The sequence below is a fragment of the Euprymna scolopes genome, chromosome 1 (genome assembly GCF_053919585.1).
Source record: "Euprymna scolopes isolate OS-2025 chromosome 1, ASM5391958v1, whole genome shotgun sequence".
Lineage (NCBI taxonomy): Eukaryota > Metazoa > Mollusca > Cephalopoda > Sepiida > Sepiolidae > Euprymna > Euprymna scolopes.
This window is the reverse complement of record NC_136482.1, coordinates 598,186-613,237: the sequence shown is the minus strand read 5'-3', so window position 1 is coordinate 613,237 and position 15,052 is coordinate 598,186. Positions and strand designations below refer to the sequence as shown.

The window sequence follows — 15,052 nt, the reverse complement described above, 5'->3', positions numbered from 1 at the left end:
ATTTGACCTCTGCGGTCTCTATCAAATTACTCAGACAATTTCTGGTCTAAACATTTGAAATTTTACATAAAGGGTATTCAGAGATAGGGCAAGCTTTTTAATCAGTTTGAGTCAAAAATTTGAGCTACAAATTTATAAATTTATGTATGTTTGCATGTGCCTAAAACTTTTGATAGAAGCGACGGATTTTCACAAGATCAGTATCATTTTGAAGCTCGACCATTCAGACGACAAATACGGAAAAATTGGCTAAAAACATTAATTTCTTCACCCTCAAGTGGGCACTTTTCTACAGGGAGGGGTCGCTTTTTTTGCCGATATTGTCGAAAGTCATCCCCTCTTCTCGATTGTCTAGCCTTAATTTAAACCTACGTCACTCCCGGTTTGGCGGTGGTCATAACAACAAAGACATCACATCCCTCCCGTTCTTTTCCTCCTTTGCGGTACGGGTTCGAGCCTGCCTTCCTACTACCACTTTTTTTTTTTTTTTTTTTTGCTCAACACACACCTCCAAACATCCGGGCAATGCCGAACACCCATACTAGTATATATAAAACATATCACAAAAACAAATAAATAACACGTTTTTATTTGTTTTTGCAATACGTTTTGAATGAATTCAATTATTTTTATAAAAGTGCATTTTTACCTAAATGTGATTTGGAAATAATTTTCCCTTTTTACCAATTTGGTACCCCTAAATGGGGAGTAGAGCGGCATATATACTGTTTTTAAAATATATTAGTTTTAAATTAAATTTTTCTTTGGGGCTTATTGAATGATTTCTGTTACATCCTCTGAAATTTAAAAAATGTGTTTATGTTGCACACTCGTTTGGTTAAAATACATATTCCATAATTCATAATGACAAATTCAATAGTTTAGGATTTTACCAAGTACATAGATATTGTTGCTCATGCATTTGCCAATCCATTTAAAAATGCATTAATATACAAGGTGCCTTCAGTAAGTTTCCAGACTTTTTTTTTTCGTATGAGCACTTTTATTGATAGTACACACATGAAATTCTAGAACCCTTCAAAGTAATTTCCTCTGGCTGAAATGCATCTGTTGCACCGTTCCAACAACATCTGGAAGGCTCCTTGGAAGTCCTCTTGTGTGAGCGTGTCAATGACCCTCGTCACAACCTTTTTCATCTCAATTGTTTCATAATGAAAGCCTCTAAGGTTTCCTTGAGCTTAGGGAATAACCAAAAGTTATAGAGAGCAACTCTGGACTATAGGGATGATGAGGAACTGTCTTGATGCCCATCTTGATCAGATTGTTTGTGACAAGGATGGAGTACCCTTGGGACAAATTTCATGCAAATATTCTGCATCTCCAGTTCATCGCTAATAATTATGTGTACAGTTTGGAAACACTGACATCAAATTGTGCACTTATTGTCTCTATAGACACACAACGGTCCTGATCCATGAAATTCTTTATTTGGCCAATCAACTCTGGTGTTCTGACTTCCTTACTCCTCCCACACCTCTCATCATCCCTCACATACTCCCTGCCTTCCTGGAATCTTTTATGCCACTCAAAAACTGATGCTTGATTCATGCAAGATGGATCAAAATCAATCTGAAGCATTCCAGACGTTTCTGTGACATTTTTTCCAAGTTTACAACAGAATTTTATTGTATATTTTTCTTCTAAAATGTCCTCACATCCAGATTGTATTTTTGAAATTCACCAGCTTTGACAATTAGTCTTTAGTAGGATGCATCCCAATTCCTACTGTAACTGTTAATTTGAACCTGAAGTCATAAAAATTGGTCAGTCATAAGATGTATAGCAATAAAATATTGAATTTTCACGAGTCTACGACAATTTTAAATGCTTGTACAAAAAAGGCTTGGAAACATTGCCCAAGTTCATAATGATTAGTTCAAAACAAAAGAAAGATAAAGATGTTTTTAAAAAAAACTTAGCTATGCACCACATTAATGTTAACATTTACAAAAAGAGAATGTTACTCAGCATATTTTTAAAAAGATTTTCAAAGCCTTTTTGAAATATTGTTTGTAATATTTTTTATATCGTGTAACATGTATTTTTAAAAATTAAATTTCTGAAAGCTGATCAACTTCTTTTTACTTTTTTGGTTTCTGTCGGGTTTTCTTCTGGGTACACAGCAACTTCTCCCAACTCCAGCCAGATGGTTAGAAAAATGAGTGTCCGAGCCGAGGATGATGAAGACGTCTTTGACGTCGATGTCAGTGATGATGAAAAATATAACTCTGACAATGTCTTCCAAGGACTGTGGATCCCTTATCCGGATCAAGTGGCTGAAATGTTTGAGAAGCTGGATAAGGGAGGAGTACCGGTACTTAAGTGGAGATGCCCGGGCAGACGTCCCCCAGAAATTGAGAAAGAGGAGGAAGACATGGAGACAGATCTCAATCTGTCCGTAGAACCCAAACAAGAAGAACAGAAAGAGGAAAAGAAGTAAGTGTCAAATACTTGTGTGTATACATATATGTGTGTGTACGGATTAATAAATATTGTAATTTATTCAATTTTTATTTTCAGCATCATTTTTTTTTTTTTTTTTTTGTTCTATTGAGTATATTAAGCTTTCTATTATCTTGATAGTTTCTAGTATAAAGATATTTATCTTTGTAATCTTAGTTTAATAGGAGCAAAATTCACAAGTGTATAAAAGATTAATAAAAATTTTTTCAAATTTGAAAGTGTAGAAATATAAATATAAAGAAGAACAACAACCTTATTCAGATTTAGAACGATCAAGAAGTAATAAAATATAGCAAAAAAAAAAAGAAGATATAAAGTTTTCATACAATAGGGTGGTAGACAATAGAGTGGTACAGAATAGACGGCATAGAGGAGAAAAGCTATGGGTGGATGCATTAGAAGGGTATAAAGTAGATTTGAGTTGGATGGTACTAGTCTAATTAAAATGAAGTAACTATCAAAAAACGGAATTATCAGAGCAGTAAGCATATCCCCTTCTGCTTACTGCTACGATGGTCCTGTTTTTTTTTATCTTCACGTCATTTTAATTAGACTATTACTATTTAACTCAAATCTTCTTTATACCCTTCTAATGCATCCCCCCATAGCTTTTTTCCCCCACTTTTAGCCCAAAAGAACTCCCGATTTAGTGCCTTGACAGTATCTTCCCCTTCGGCATTACATGATTCTTCTATTCTATACCACTCTATTGTCTACCATTCTACTCTATAAAAACTTTATCCCCCCCCCCCCGATATTTCATTACTTCCTTCTTAATACCATAACCTTAAATTTACTTTTCCGATTATTTCCCCCCTTACCTTATTTTAATATGAATTAACATCTATCCTTCTATATCCTCACTTAAATTTATTTTTGCTTTAAATCCATTGTTCTTTTTCATTTGCGATACCCCCCCCTTTTACAACCTGTTCAAGAACATCATATTCATTTCACCCCACTTTATTCTCTAACTAGATACACATAAGTTTGAATGTCATACATTTTTCAGTTTTTACTTTCTCAATATTTATAATTTTAACTTTTTTATTAGCGATACACATGGCCGTTAAAACACTTTGGATAATCACAGATTTCAAGGGGTTTCTGCTAAAATAGTCATATTTTAAAAACCAAAGCATTTTAAGTCTTCAAAATATCGCCGTTTTATTCAGAAATGAATTTACTTTCAAATGAATCAGTAAATAACATACATTATATAATTTTAGAGTTTTAAACAAATAAAGTGATAAAAATGTGAACATCATAAAACGGCATTTCCGGTAAGATTTTGTAACGATCCCCCCCTGATTTCTAAACATTCGTACCGTGTTTCTGTGAAGATTTTTTTAATGAAATTTGGAAATTAGCCAAAAGAGATGTAATTTTTAATACTTTTGAGTGTCCGAAATTCATTTGACGACTCGTTTTTTTGTTGTGTTAAAAAAAAGATTTCAAAATGGTGGGTATTAAAAATTTTGAAAAAAAATTTCTTCGGACACTCACTATTAAATAAAACAATCTTTTTACTATGTTTATTCGTTAAAAAGATGATTGAACAGTGTTTTATCTAGTGGTACGTAGCAATTTAAAAACATAATATCCGAAAAAATCGTTATGAATTTGAATCAAAATTTCTGTAGTATTAGTGATAGTAGCAGCAGCAGCAATAACATGATGTAAACAGACATTTTGTTTTTGTTGTTTATTTTTATTTCAAATCGATTTTTTTTTTAATTGAAAATCTGGTTATAAATGAAATTCTTAAATGTCTAGTTAGAGCTATTCTGTTATCAACCATACAAATATTTTTAAAAATTGGGTAGTAGTAAATTTTAAAATATTTTAACAAGTGAAAATGTGAATTATCATTGTTTTGGTTCACGTGTACGAACGGTACACACACTTCTAATTTTCGTCCCTTAAAAAATGTTTTCAGTGAATTATTATCGAATGGAAACTAATCTACCCGATTATTAAAAATAATCAATATTTAAATATTTGTAGGAAGTGCTCAATTAAAAAATAAAAACAGTAGGAAAAGACATGAAATGTAATTAAAAATCAAAATAACATTAATTCAAAATTTTTAACAAGCTTTAGCAAAAACTTGTTTCTTTTTTTATATTTAAATAGAATTTAAATACTTGATATTTTTCCAAGCATCATGTTTTCTGTTAGAGGGACGTCACTTTTTTAAATAACATTTATTTTTGTCTGTTTGTCATAATTCTTGTAAAGTTTAACAATGGGTATCAAACACCCTCTTAAAAAAGAGAAAAAAAAACTTGCTTAATTCTATGTCTAATCCTAGGTATGAGTGGCAAGCCTCCTCCTAAAACTTTTAGCCTTAACAATAACGCTAAGTACAAGTGGCAGAGCTCCCCACTAAACAAACTTCCTCTGTGAGCTCATATAAGCGTAAAAAAAATTAAAAAAAAAAAGCATAAAAAACGTTTAAAGAAAGTGCACATGATTAATCTCCCATAAAAAAATAAATTGGTCAACTCTCCTAAAACGCTAGGATCGTCTTGAAATGGTGAATTATTTTACATTTATGTCAAACCAACCCCCACTCTAAATTCTAAAATTGTTTTTGTTTTGTTTCTATCAAGTCTTCAGGATGTTAACACATAATTTTCCTTCCCTATCATTAACCCAAAGTCAGAGTGGCAACCTCCCCACCTTCTCATAATTGTACAAAGACCCTCTAAAAACCAAGCATAATCGCCTTTTAGAAAACAAACAAAAAACACCCAGGATTTATCTATCATAGGAAAAAGGGTGAGGTAACTGCCCTAAAACGCTCGAATGATTCAAAATGGGAAATCATTTTACATTAAATTCTAAAATAATTTTTGTTTATTTTTTAAAGTTTTCCAAACACGCAGGGCATAAAAATAGTCATAACTTCCTTGATTTTACTTGGATTTTAAAAATTTAAAAAGATTCTTACTTAGCTTATCAGGCTCTTTCTATATATACCAATATTGAAATATTTTAAGCCATTTAAATTTTTTCATGTGTATTGCTACTTTTATACCTAAATATCACTTTTATCAAAAAAAATTTTACCAACGTATATATATATTTTAATTATACATCTTTCTGAATCTACTTAGTTATTTATCTTTTACTGTTTTTCCCCTATTTCAAACAATCTTTTACACCAAGTAACTTGACCTCTCCTATTGTAGGCTTCTCCCTTTCCCATCCCCCTCATACTAACTCCCTTTCCCCCTCTATAACTCTGCTTCTCTGCCCTATTTAATTCCTTTAAAGTACATACATTAGTGTGATTGTAAAAAATCTCCCCCCCCCACACACACACACACTTTGACTTTTTTAATCTTCTTTCCCCCATTGCTTTTAATTTCCACTCATTCCACCCAGGATTTCATTTGACCATAGAAGGTTGGTTTGCCAATGCTGTGCTACTTCATATCTAGTTATTAAGTTTTTATCTCTTTTCCATTTGAACTGTATATTCTTTAAATAAGACTTCATGTGCAAGAACATTTAATTCCATAAATGCAATTTTACTCCTGTTCTTCAATACAAGATTCGTCTACACAAACTTCTCATCACTTCTACAACCCCAGATATTTTTTTAAAAAGATTCAAAATTATATCCTTACTGAACTCTTCTTGGATTTACTAATCGCCATATGTATTACAAACTTTTGATTCTCACGGGATATTTGCAACCAAAATAATTGGATATTTCTGAGTAGCCTTGTTCATTTTTCCTGTAAACTTTTTTCTTTCAGAAAAAAACATTTTTCTTGAATGTTTTCAAAAATTAAGTTAATCAGCAAAAATAGATATTTACCTATACGTATCTTTTGCTAACATTATTTTCTCTTAGGAGAAGAGCCTATCTTTGAAACTCGATGGAATAAGGAACCTTTCACCTTTTTGTATTCCTTATTTTGAATAAATTATTGTAAATTCAATTCTACAATATCTTGATGTTTTCTAGTTTTATATATATTTTTATATTTATTAAATTTATATTATTTATATTATACAAACATTGATGGTTACATATGTGCATACATGTTTCTGTAATCACCCGTGCTGGGGAGATTACGTCTTCAGGCCAAGAATTATCCTCGAAAACATTGTGTATGTATGTATGTATATATATATATATATATATACCTGCTCTGTTTACTCATTGAGCACTTTTTAGTACACATGTTGTTTCATTGGATGTACTTCTAGGAAACTAAACTCTGCCATAATATATATATTAAATTCTTATCCACAGACACATGTATTTTATCCTTTTACCAAAGAATTATCAATGTTGAAGGTTATTTCTCTGCTGGTCACACGATTCAAAACTCTCGGACTCAAATCAACATTTTAACTTTTGTCTGAACACCTAGAAAAATGTGGTCACCAAACTAACTACATAGAAGGAAGAGAATTAAGAGCCATTCATGTTTAAGTAAAAAGACATAGAAAGTTCAACGATGTGTTGACTGGAACTTAGCATTAAGCATTTTAAATATGGCAGACCAATTTTATAATTCTTTTAAAGTGCCTACCTTAGTATTAAAGTAACTGAATAAAATTACATTTTATATAATGTTTGTGTGTTGGTATGCCAGTCTAGAAGACTTTGCTCCATCTTCTGTGGCTGAATAAGCTTAGATTCAATCTACATTGTTGGTTGCAGATGTTGTAGTTGAAGGTCAGTGCATCTTGTTGGTGGTCTGTTGGATTTTGTTGACTGGCCTTTCTGAATAATCTTTTGGTCTCCACCTGTTCTGCAAGGGACCTTTTCCCAGTGGTCAAACTTTCGGTTACCATTTGTCTTCAGATGTTGTGAAATTTAGCTTTGGACTCCTAGCTGGTAGGATCAATATGACTCATGTAATATTTTAACATAGAAAACATATTTTGATGCTTACAGATTTTTTTTTTTCTCGCAATCAACTTCGTACTAGATTTAGTGACATTACCCAAAATTACTAAAACGTTTATATGAATGAGAAAGATTTTGTTTTATGTTTACAAATAAATTGTGACTGAAATCTTTATTTAATGTTTCAAGTATTGAACTTCACAAAATAAGTTTTAGTGAATTAATTTTTTTTTTTTTTTTTTTTAATCATATTTACTCCAAACAAGTCACGTCAACACTTGGATCTAAGGGGCTACTATTTGGAACCATATTTAGGAGAGCTGAGCAAAATGTTGGTTTACATTACATTTAAACTTCTGTATGTTAGTACAGACAGGAAAGCAGGTAGCAGGAAGGGAATTCCAAAGTCTAGTTGTCTGATGTAAAAAAAAAAAAAAAAAAAACTTCCAGCATTTAGGGACCTCTATAGTGAAGGGGTGTGAGTTTGTTGCTTAGTGGGTTTATCAGGGGTTATGTACGTCGTGGTGGAACAAGTGCAATGAGTTCATCAAAGCACCTTTAAAACAGGCACAGTGATGCAACATTTCAGCAATGAGACAGGGGTTGGAGCTTAGTTGACAGTGCGGGATCTATTAGATTAGAGACTCTTCTTTGAACTGTATCTAACAGTGAGAGATTAGTGGTAGAGGTACGGGATACTCTCAGAAGTAAGTAATCTGCTAGCATGAGAGGAGGAACCCACCTTTTTTGCAGCAGACTGCAGTGTTCACAATGTCCTTGTTTCAGCTCATATTTTCTGTGAATATTAAGCCAAGGAGTTTGAGAGAACTCTCAGGTAGGTAGTGCATTATTTGTCATGGGTATCAGTGCTTGGGAAGGCTTCATATAGTTGTTAAAGGAATGCAACTTAGTCTTAGTAGTGTTAAATAATACCATCCATTTTTGATTGCCAAATTTAATAAAGCCACGTTGGGGAAAAGAAGAGAGTATTTGTTTGGAAGTTTAACCTCATTTTGGGGACAGGGATCAAGAATATAGTTTGTGCATTATTTTATTGTTGTGTTGTAGGATCTGTATAAACTGGAGTGTGTGAATCGTGTCTGACCATCTAGTGGTGCGATAGTATGCGAGTGTATATAGTGTGTGTGTGTGTGTCTATGACCATCTAGCATTGTAATCATCTAATCTAGAGTTTGTTGTGTGTGTATGTACATTTAAATACAGTTCATGATAGGACAAGGATATACATAAATACCTTTACAATACAAAGAATGAATAACACTTCTTTGGGGTTTCAACATTTGGCCAATCGGGAACATATCTGCTTCATGTTTGATCTTATCTTGATGGAAAAGCTGCAATGGAAATTCTTCCCAAGAATTACTTTTTATTCCATAGTAGTTTTTCCCTTTTGGAAAGTTGCAATGCTGATCCTAGATCCTAACATTTGATGGTGTTGGACCCTTTGCTTCTCGGGGTGCTTTGAGCTATTTGACTGGTTGGCTCCTCAACTCTCTCCTTCAAGCTCTGAACACTAACAAATTTTCACATATCTCAAAAAGACCATCCCCCCCCCCCGCCTGCTAAATGATGTCATGTTATACGTCACCTGATGCTATCACTAAAATCATCTCTATTGTTTATGTTCTAACATTCTCGTTTGTGTTAACATTTCTACAAACTATTAAATATAAATATTTCAACAGAACATAACTTTTTGTATCAATAATATTTTTCTATGTAACAAATATATAATAATTATTATAATACTTATCACAATAATCAACTATTTTACTTTGCTGTGTTTTCCGGTAGTCCAACAGCATAACATTATGATTTATCTGGAATTCTGTAAAAGTTTTGGTCTAACAAAAAAAAAAAAAAAAAATGTTACCAATGTTTTGAATTTTTTGTTCTAGAGTGCCACAACCAACAGAATTTGATTTTGATGATTCAAGCCTGGAGACATCAACCACAAAATTAACCCCAAGGAAAACACCAGGTTTGTTGTATTGATTAATGCTTCTTTATTTTATTAGATGTTAAGACTTTTTGGTTCTTGTCCAGAATTCTCCCATATTAAAAATAAAAAATAAAGAAACATCTGTTTGATGTACATATCTGTGGTGAAACGAAAATATATTCCAAAAATCACAAATTGATTTGGTAGTTTTATTTTTAAAAAAGAAAATCAAATTTTATGAGTATCCGATGCCCACCATTTTGGAAAAGCAATCTTAAAAAAAAAAGGGGAGATAACTCTACAATAATTCCTACTTGCTAGATTTGTGCTATAATATCTATGAATTTTCATTAATTTGCTTAAAAAGTTTTCTTTAAAACATGAAACTGCTTAATCAGTTTGGGATTTTTCGAATTTATTTTCATTTCTTCACGGGCACGCAGATGCTACAGTTTTTAAAAAATCGTTTTTCTGATGTAAGAGTAATTCTGGAAATCTTTTTTTTTTTTTTTTTTTCCCCCCTTTTCTGTCTCTTTTTTGTTCCTTTCTTTTTTTTGTTTTGCTCTTTTTTTTTTTTTTTTTGTTCCCTTTTTTTCCTTTTCTTTTCTGCATTTGTTTGCATTTTTCCTTTTTTCTTTCCTTTTCTCTTTCGTTTTTTTTTTTTCTTTTTCTTTTTTTTTTAACTGATAGGAAACTTATTGTTATTCTACTTTCATAATAGATTGTTTGGCATTTTTGACTTTTTGGATTTCTCTACATCAACTTTACATGACCTAATCAGTATGCCAAGTTTCAGAACATATAGTCAGCAATAATATATTACTTGTATAAAATTTTGATTTGTTTTTTACCAGGTTCCTCAAAAGGCAAAAAACGTGTTGCAAGAATGGATAAAGTCTTAGATGACATGATTCGGCAAAGGAAAGCAACCGAAGCTTCTAAGGACCAACGTAAAAAAGCTTCTCCCAAAACTCCACGTGGAGCTTCTGCATGTGGACGTCTCTTCTCCTCTCCTAGAACCCCAATCTCTGCAGAGAAATACGCACCTTCAATCACGCCTGTGACAACTCCTCGGGGATCAGGTGCAAAGAGTCCTCACAACCGTTTACTTGGTGCCAAATATTCATCACCATTTCGCTCAGCATCTACATCTCCTCGCACTCCATCGAGTCCGAAGACTCCTACTAGTGGTGAAAAAACACCAGCAACTTCTCCTTCGCCAATCGGGTGTGTGAAGATACCTACCACTGACAAAGAAGCCATGCCTAATGCTGGTCGGGTCATGGAAGTGGAGACCAGTTCTGAAGGTCCTGTACAAACATGCTGTGCATCTATGATGCACACAAGTGTGGCTAACACAACAAAGTTCACCCCATTAACTCAAGCTCTCATGAGTGAACCGATGGTAAGCTCCCATCTCTCTGCTAATTCTCTCTTCAATAAACACCGAAATTCTCACCCGCAAGTTACAACGCACCCAACCTCTACTGCTGTCGCCACCAACACCACAGCCACCACCACCACCACTTCTGTTACTTCTACTATTGGTGCACCTTGTTCTTCCTTATCCACCAACTCAACACTTTCTGTGACACATCAACATTTTACCACTGCACAGACTGCAAGTGGTCAGCGTCCTACAATCTCACTTTTTACCCATCAAAATTCTGTAGTTGGTCAAGCTCCACCTCAAACTGGAATCACCAGGGTTACCCAAACACACCATCCTAACTCTCCACTAGCCAATTCTCCACATACTCATACGGCTCAGTCCCCTCTGAGCCAACCTGCTCATTCTCCAAAGATACATACCTGTCAATCTCCTATGACTCACCCTGTCCAGTCCCCCATGAGTCATACTGTTCAGTCACCAATGACTCAGCTTAGTCAGTCTCCTTTATCCCAACCTGTTAATTCACCTATGAGCCAAACCAACCCTTCTCCTATTTCACAGCCCATACCGTCTCCTATGAGTCAACATTCCCAGTCCCCAATGACACAGTTAGCTCAGTCACCCATGGCACAACCCGTTCAGTCACCTATGAGCCAGCCTGCTCAGTCCCCAACTGCCCAATCTCCATTAGCTCAGACAGCTCAATCACCATCTGCGTTACAGCCTCCAATTGCTCAGACCGGTCAACTGCGTGGAACAGTTCAACAGAATATACCTGGCACCAAACCGCGACTTACCTTTTCAGGAAAACCCCGCGTATCTACCTTGGACAAACCGAAATTGACTATGGTTGGCAAACCACGTATGTCCCTAGCTTCCCCCTTGACCGTCTCAACCTCAACAATTCAGTCGCATTTAAGCAGTAGTACGCCAACACTACAAGCTCAACTCAACCAGGCAGTACAGCATCAAGTCCTTCAGCAGCATTTGAGCCAGACAAGCCAGCAACAAGCATCTCAGCTGGCTCAACAACAGCGAGCTCAAGCCATCACCCAACAACAACAACAGCAGCAGCAACAAATTAACCAGGCAGTTGCTCAACAACAGATGGTGTCAGTTACAGAGTCATCTCAAGTTCAAATGAGCCAACAGCAGCAGTTGGCACAACAGTTGCAGTTGAACCAACAGCCACCAGCGCAATTGAGTCAGCAACAACAGTTAGCTCAGCAGCAGCAGCAGTTAGCTCAACAACAGTTGAGCCAGCAACAGCAGCTGCAACAGCTTAGTCAACAGCAGGCACAGACTTCGCAGCTGACACCACAGCAGCAGCAACAATTAACCCTGGCCCTGGCCCAACAACAGCTTAACCAACAGCAACAAACAGGAACTCAATCCATGTCACCACAGATGGCCCAACAGTTGAGTCAACTAATAAAACAGCAAAGGATACAGATGACCTTAAGACAACAAAGAGCAGCTCAGCAGCAGCAACATCTGGCTCAAGTAAAGGCTCAACAGTTAGTTTCAAACCAGCAATTAGTTCAGCAACAATTGGCTCAGTTAAATGCTCAACAAATGGCACAAACGACATCTCAACCTCATCTAGCCCAGTCAACAGTTCAGATTAGTCAGGCACCTACCCAGCCGAACGTGACGACTGCCTCTCCAGCACCTAAAGTTTGGAGTAAGACATCGTCTCAACATCAACTTCTTCAAGCGGCTCTTTCTCAAGTCCCGCAGAACCAAACAAGTTTGAGCCAGATGATTCAGGCATTCAAGTCTCGAATGAATCCGACCACTCACCCACAATTGTTTAAATCTATTTCTCAGTTAACTCAAGCCAATCAACCCCAGATAAACCAAGTCAGTCAATTGCATGGTAATCAACCTCAAAGTACTTTGGCCAGTTCGTCTCCGTCACTGTCCACCCTTATGGCTTCACAATCACCAACCACTTTAAGTACTCAAACTCACCCTGCTTCTGTTGTCTCTTTTTCCTCATCTGAGAATATTCCAAACACTTCCCAATCTAGTGGCCACCTCACTCAAGTGATTTATCACTCCCAAGCTTCTCTTGTAACTAACCCATCTCACATTGGTCTCCCAGCTATCAACACTAGTGTTGCACAACCAGCAACGACACAGCAGCCATCTCCAGCCATCACACAACCCTCACTCTTGGTGCGTAAGGAAGAAGCAATCTCAGCACAACAAACACAACTTGGAATACAAAAAAATGACTCTACCGACTATAAACTTTCTATTTTTACGCAGGCTCCTACACGATCTGTCGCAGTGACGACTGCAGAATCTGTAATTCCAGCTCACTTTGGGTCACAAGTCCAGGTCACCCGAACAGATGCCTCACACAGCCTTGCTAGGCAGTTGTCTAACTTTGGACGGAAACCTCTCACTAGTGAAAGTGGGAGCTTGTCTACACAGCTAACCCTTTCAGAAACACCAGCAACTAGTCAGACGAATACACTTATTAGTCAAAGCAGTCAAACCCCAACAACTCAAACCCGATTTGTGCCTTCAGGTCTGCTGCAGACAAGCATCGAATCGGCCTTGCTTACTCGGAAAAGATTTGTCACTCCAGGTGATACTGTTGCTTCCAACCAAGAGAGGTTTACTCTCTCCACTATGGGTCAGACTGTTAACAGAGCTGCCCACCCAACAGTCAGTCAAGCAAATGAACTCTCGTCTCCATCTGGTCGAGAGCGCCTAACACTAGCATCCATGCTGCAACCGTTTGATTTGGCTGGTCTTTCGCAGCAGGAGAAACAAACTCTGTCCACCTTGACTCAGTCTCGGGATCTTTCGTTTTTGCAGAATTCTGCTTCAGAGAGTGAAGCAACTACAAGTACTTCCCAGCAGTTTGCTACCATAAATAAACCTGTTTCCACGACGGGATTCCCTCACATGCAAATCGGAGAGCCTCAAGTATCTCAATCCTATATAATACCTTCGTATGGTCCATCGGCCATGATTGGAAAACCCCCACCTCCTTATTCAGTTGCTATTGCTGAGAAAGCACTTTCATCAATGCGGACATCGATGGCTGGTCGTAAGGATGCAAGCATTGTCACCCAGATAACATCCGCGACTGTAGCTTCTGTGACATCGGCAACTGAAAAAAATGTAACATTCGTTAAAAAACCTGAGACTTCTTTACCTTCTACCACACTTGTTTGGGTAACGACTCCAAACACGTCCGATGTGGGGGCTCATGTCGCTTCCAGTCATTCCTCTTTTGTAACCAGTCAACTTGGTATAAACACTCAGCCTACGTTTGCTGCTGGTGGTAGTCACGTATCCGTCCAGAAGATTTCTGTGCAACAACCTCAGCAACCGGCAATCACAAGCGAGATGATGAAAGCTCAACGCGAGAAAGATGAGAAACAAACATTAGATTTAGTCAATACGTCTCTCTCGGCTGTACGTACAGCCATAAGCATGGGTAACCAGGCTTACCCTCAGCAGACACTTAGCAAGGACAATGTGTTAATTCGCAAGAACTTATTGGGATTTTCAGCTCTTAATAAACCTTCTACAACATCAGATGCAACCAACGTGACATCGACTGGCATCTCAACAGTGGCTGCCAATAACTCTCTATTGCAACATATGTTAGGGACGTCCACTTCAGAGCATTTAACTACAACGTCCCATTTAATACCTTCAGTGTCAACTCACGAACTAAATTTGCAAAAGATGTCTTTGAGTAGTGCCTCCTCTGTCACCAGTAACCCCACTCTCGGTGCCTTGACATCTCATTCACATAGCAGTCAAGTGACTACAACTTCAAGCACCACCTCATCTAGTCGACCTCGGTTGACTACTATCGCGGCCTTGTTGAATATAGATTCGGGTTCCAAAACGCAGGCGGAGTTGCAATTAAGGCAGCTTGCCATGTCAGGGATTACAACGGAAGGATTACCCGTTACATCAAGCCTAGCACAGACTCTCAGTATTATTTCCCCAATTACCACTTTCTCTACTGCGGTTAGCAAGAACGTAAACCTTTCATCTATTGGTACGTCCAGTCAGGTTACAATGGTACCCACCTTGACGTCGAGGACCAACCCAAGTCTTCACACAACAGCAATTACAACTGAAAGCTCACAAACAGAAACTCCAGCTTCAGAATCATGAGGAATTGAGTCTTTGGAAATGGTGGGTTTAATTAATAAAGAAGTCATCACACTTTCCTCACACATAGATCAACTTTTGTAGGAGAGAGAATTAAAAAAAAATTTTTTTTTTTTTTTTTTTTTTACAAATCGGAAAAGAATGCGACAAAGACTCGACAAATTGAAATAATTGATGCACTACA

The 15,052-nt window shown here is 36.5% G+C and overlaps 1 protein-coding gene across 2 annotated transcripts in view; it reads left to right on the top strand.

Annotated features, from left to right (window-relative positions):
- Positions 1-15,052, top strand: part of LOC145284406 (uncharacterized) — a 43,375-nt gene extending 28,323 nt beyond the window's left edge. For both annotated transcript variants that reach the window (XM_080133519.1, XM_080134115.1), the window contains 3 exons: positions 2,145-2,457; positions 9,280-9,362; positions 10,178-15,052. In XM_080133519.1, coding sequence (XP_079989645.1) covers positions 2,145-2,457; positions 9,280-9,362; positions 10,178-14,871 — 5,090 coding nt within the window. In that variant the 3' untranslated portion in view covers positions 14,872-15,052. The remainder of the gene's footprint in view (positions 1-2,144; positions 2,458-9,279; positions 9,363-10,177) is intronic.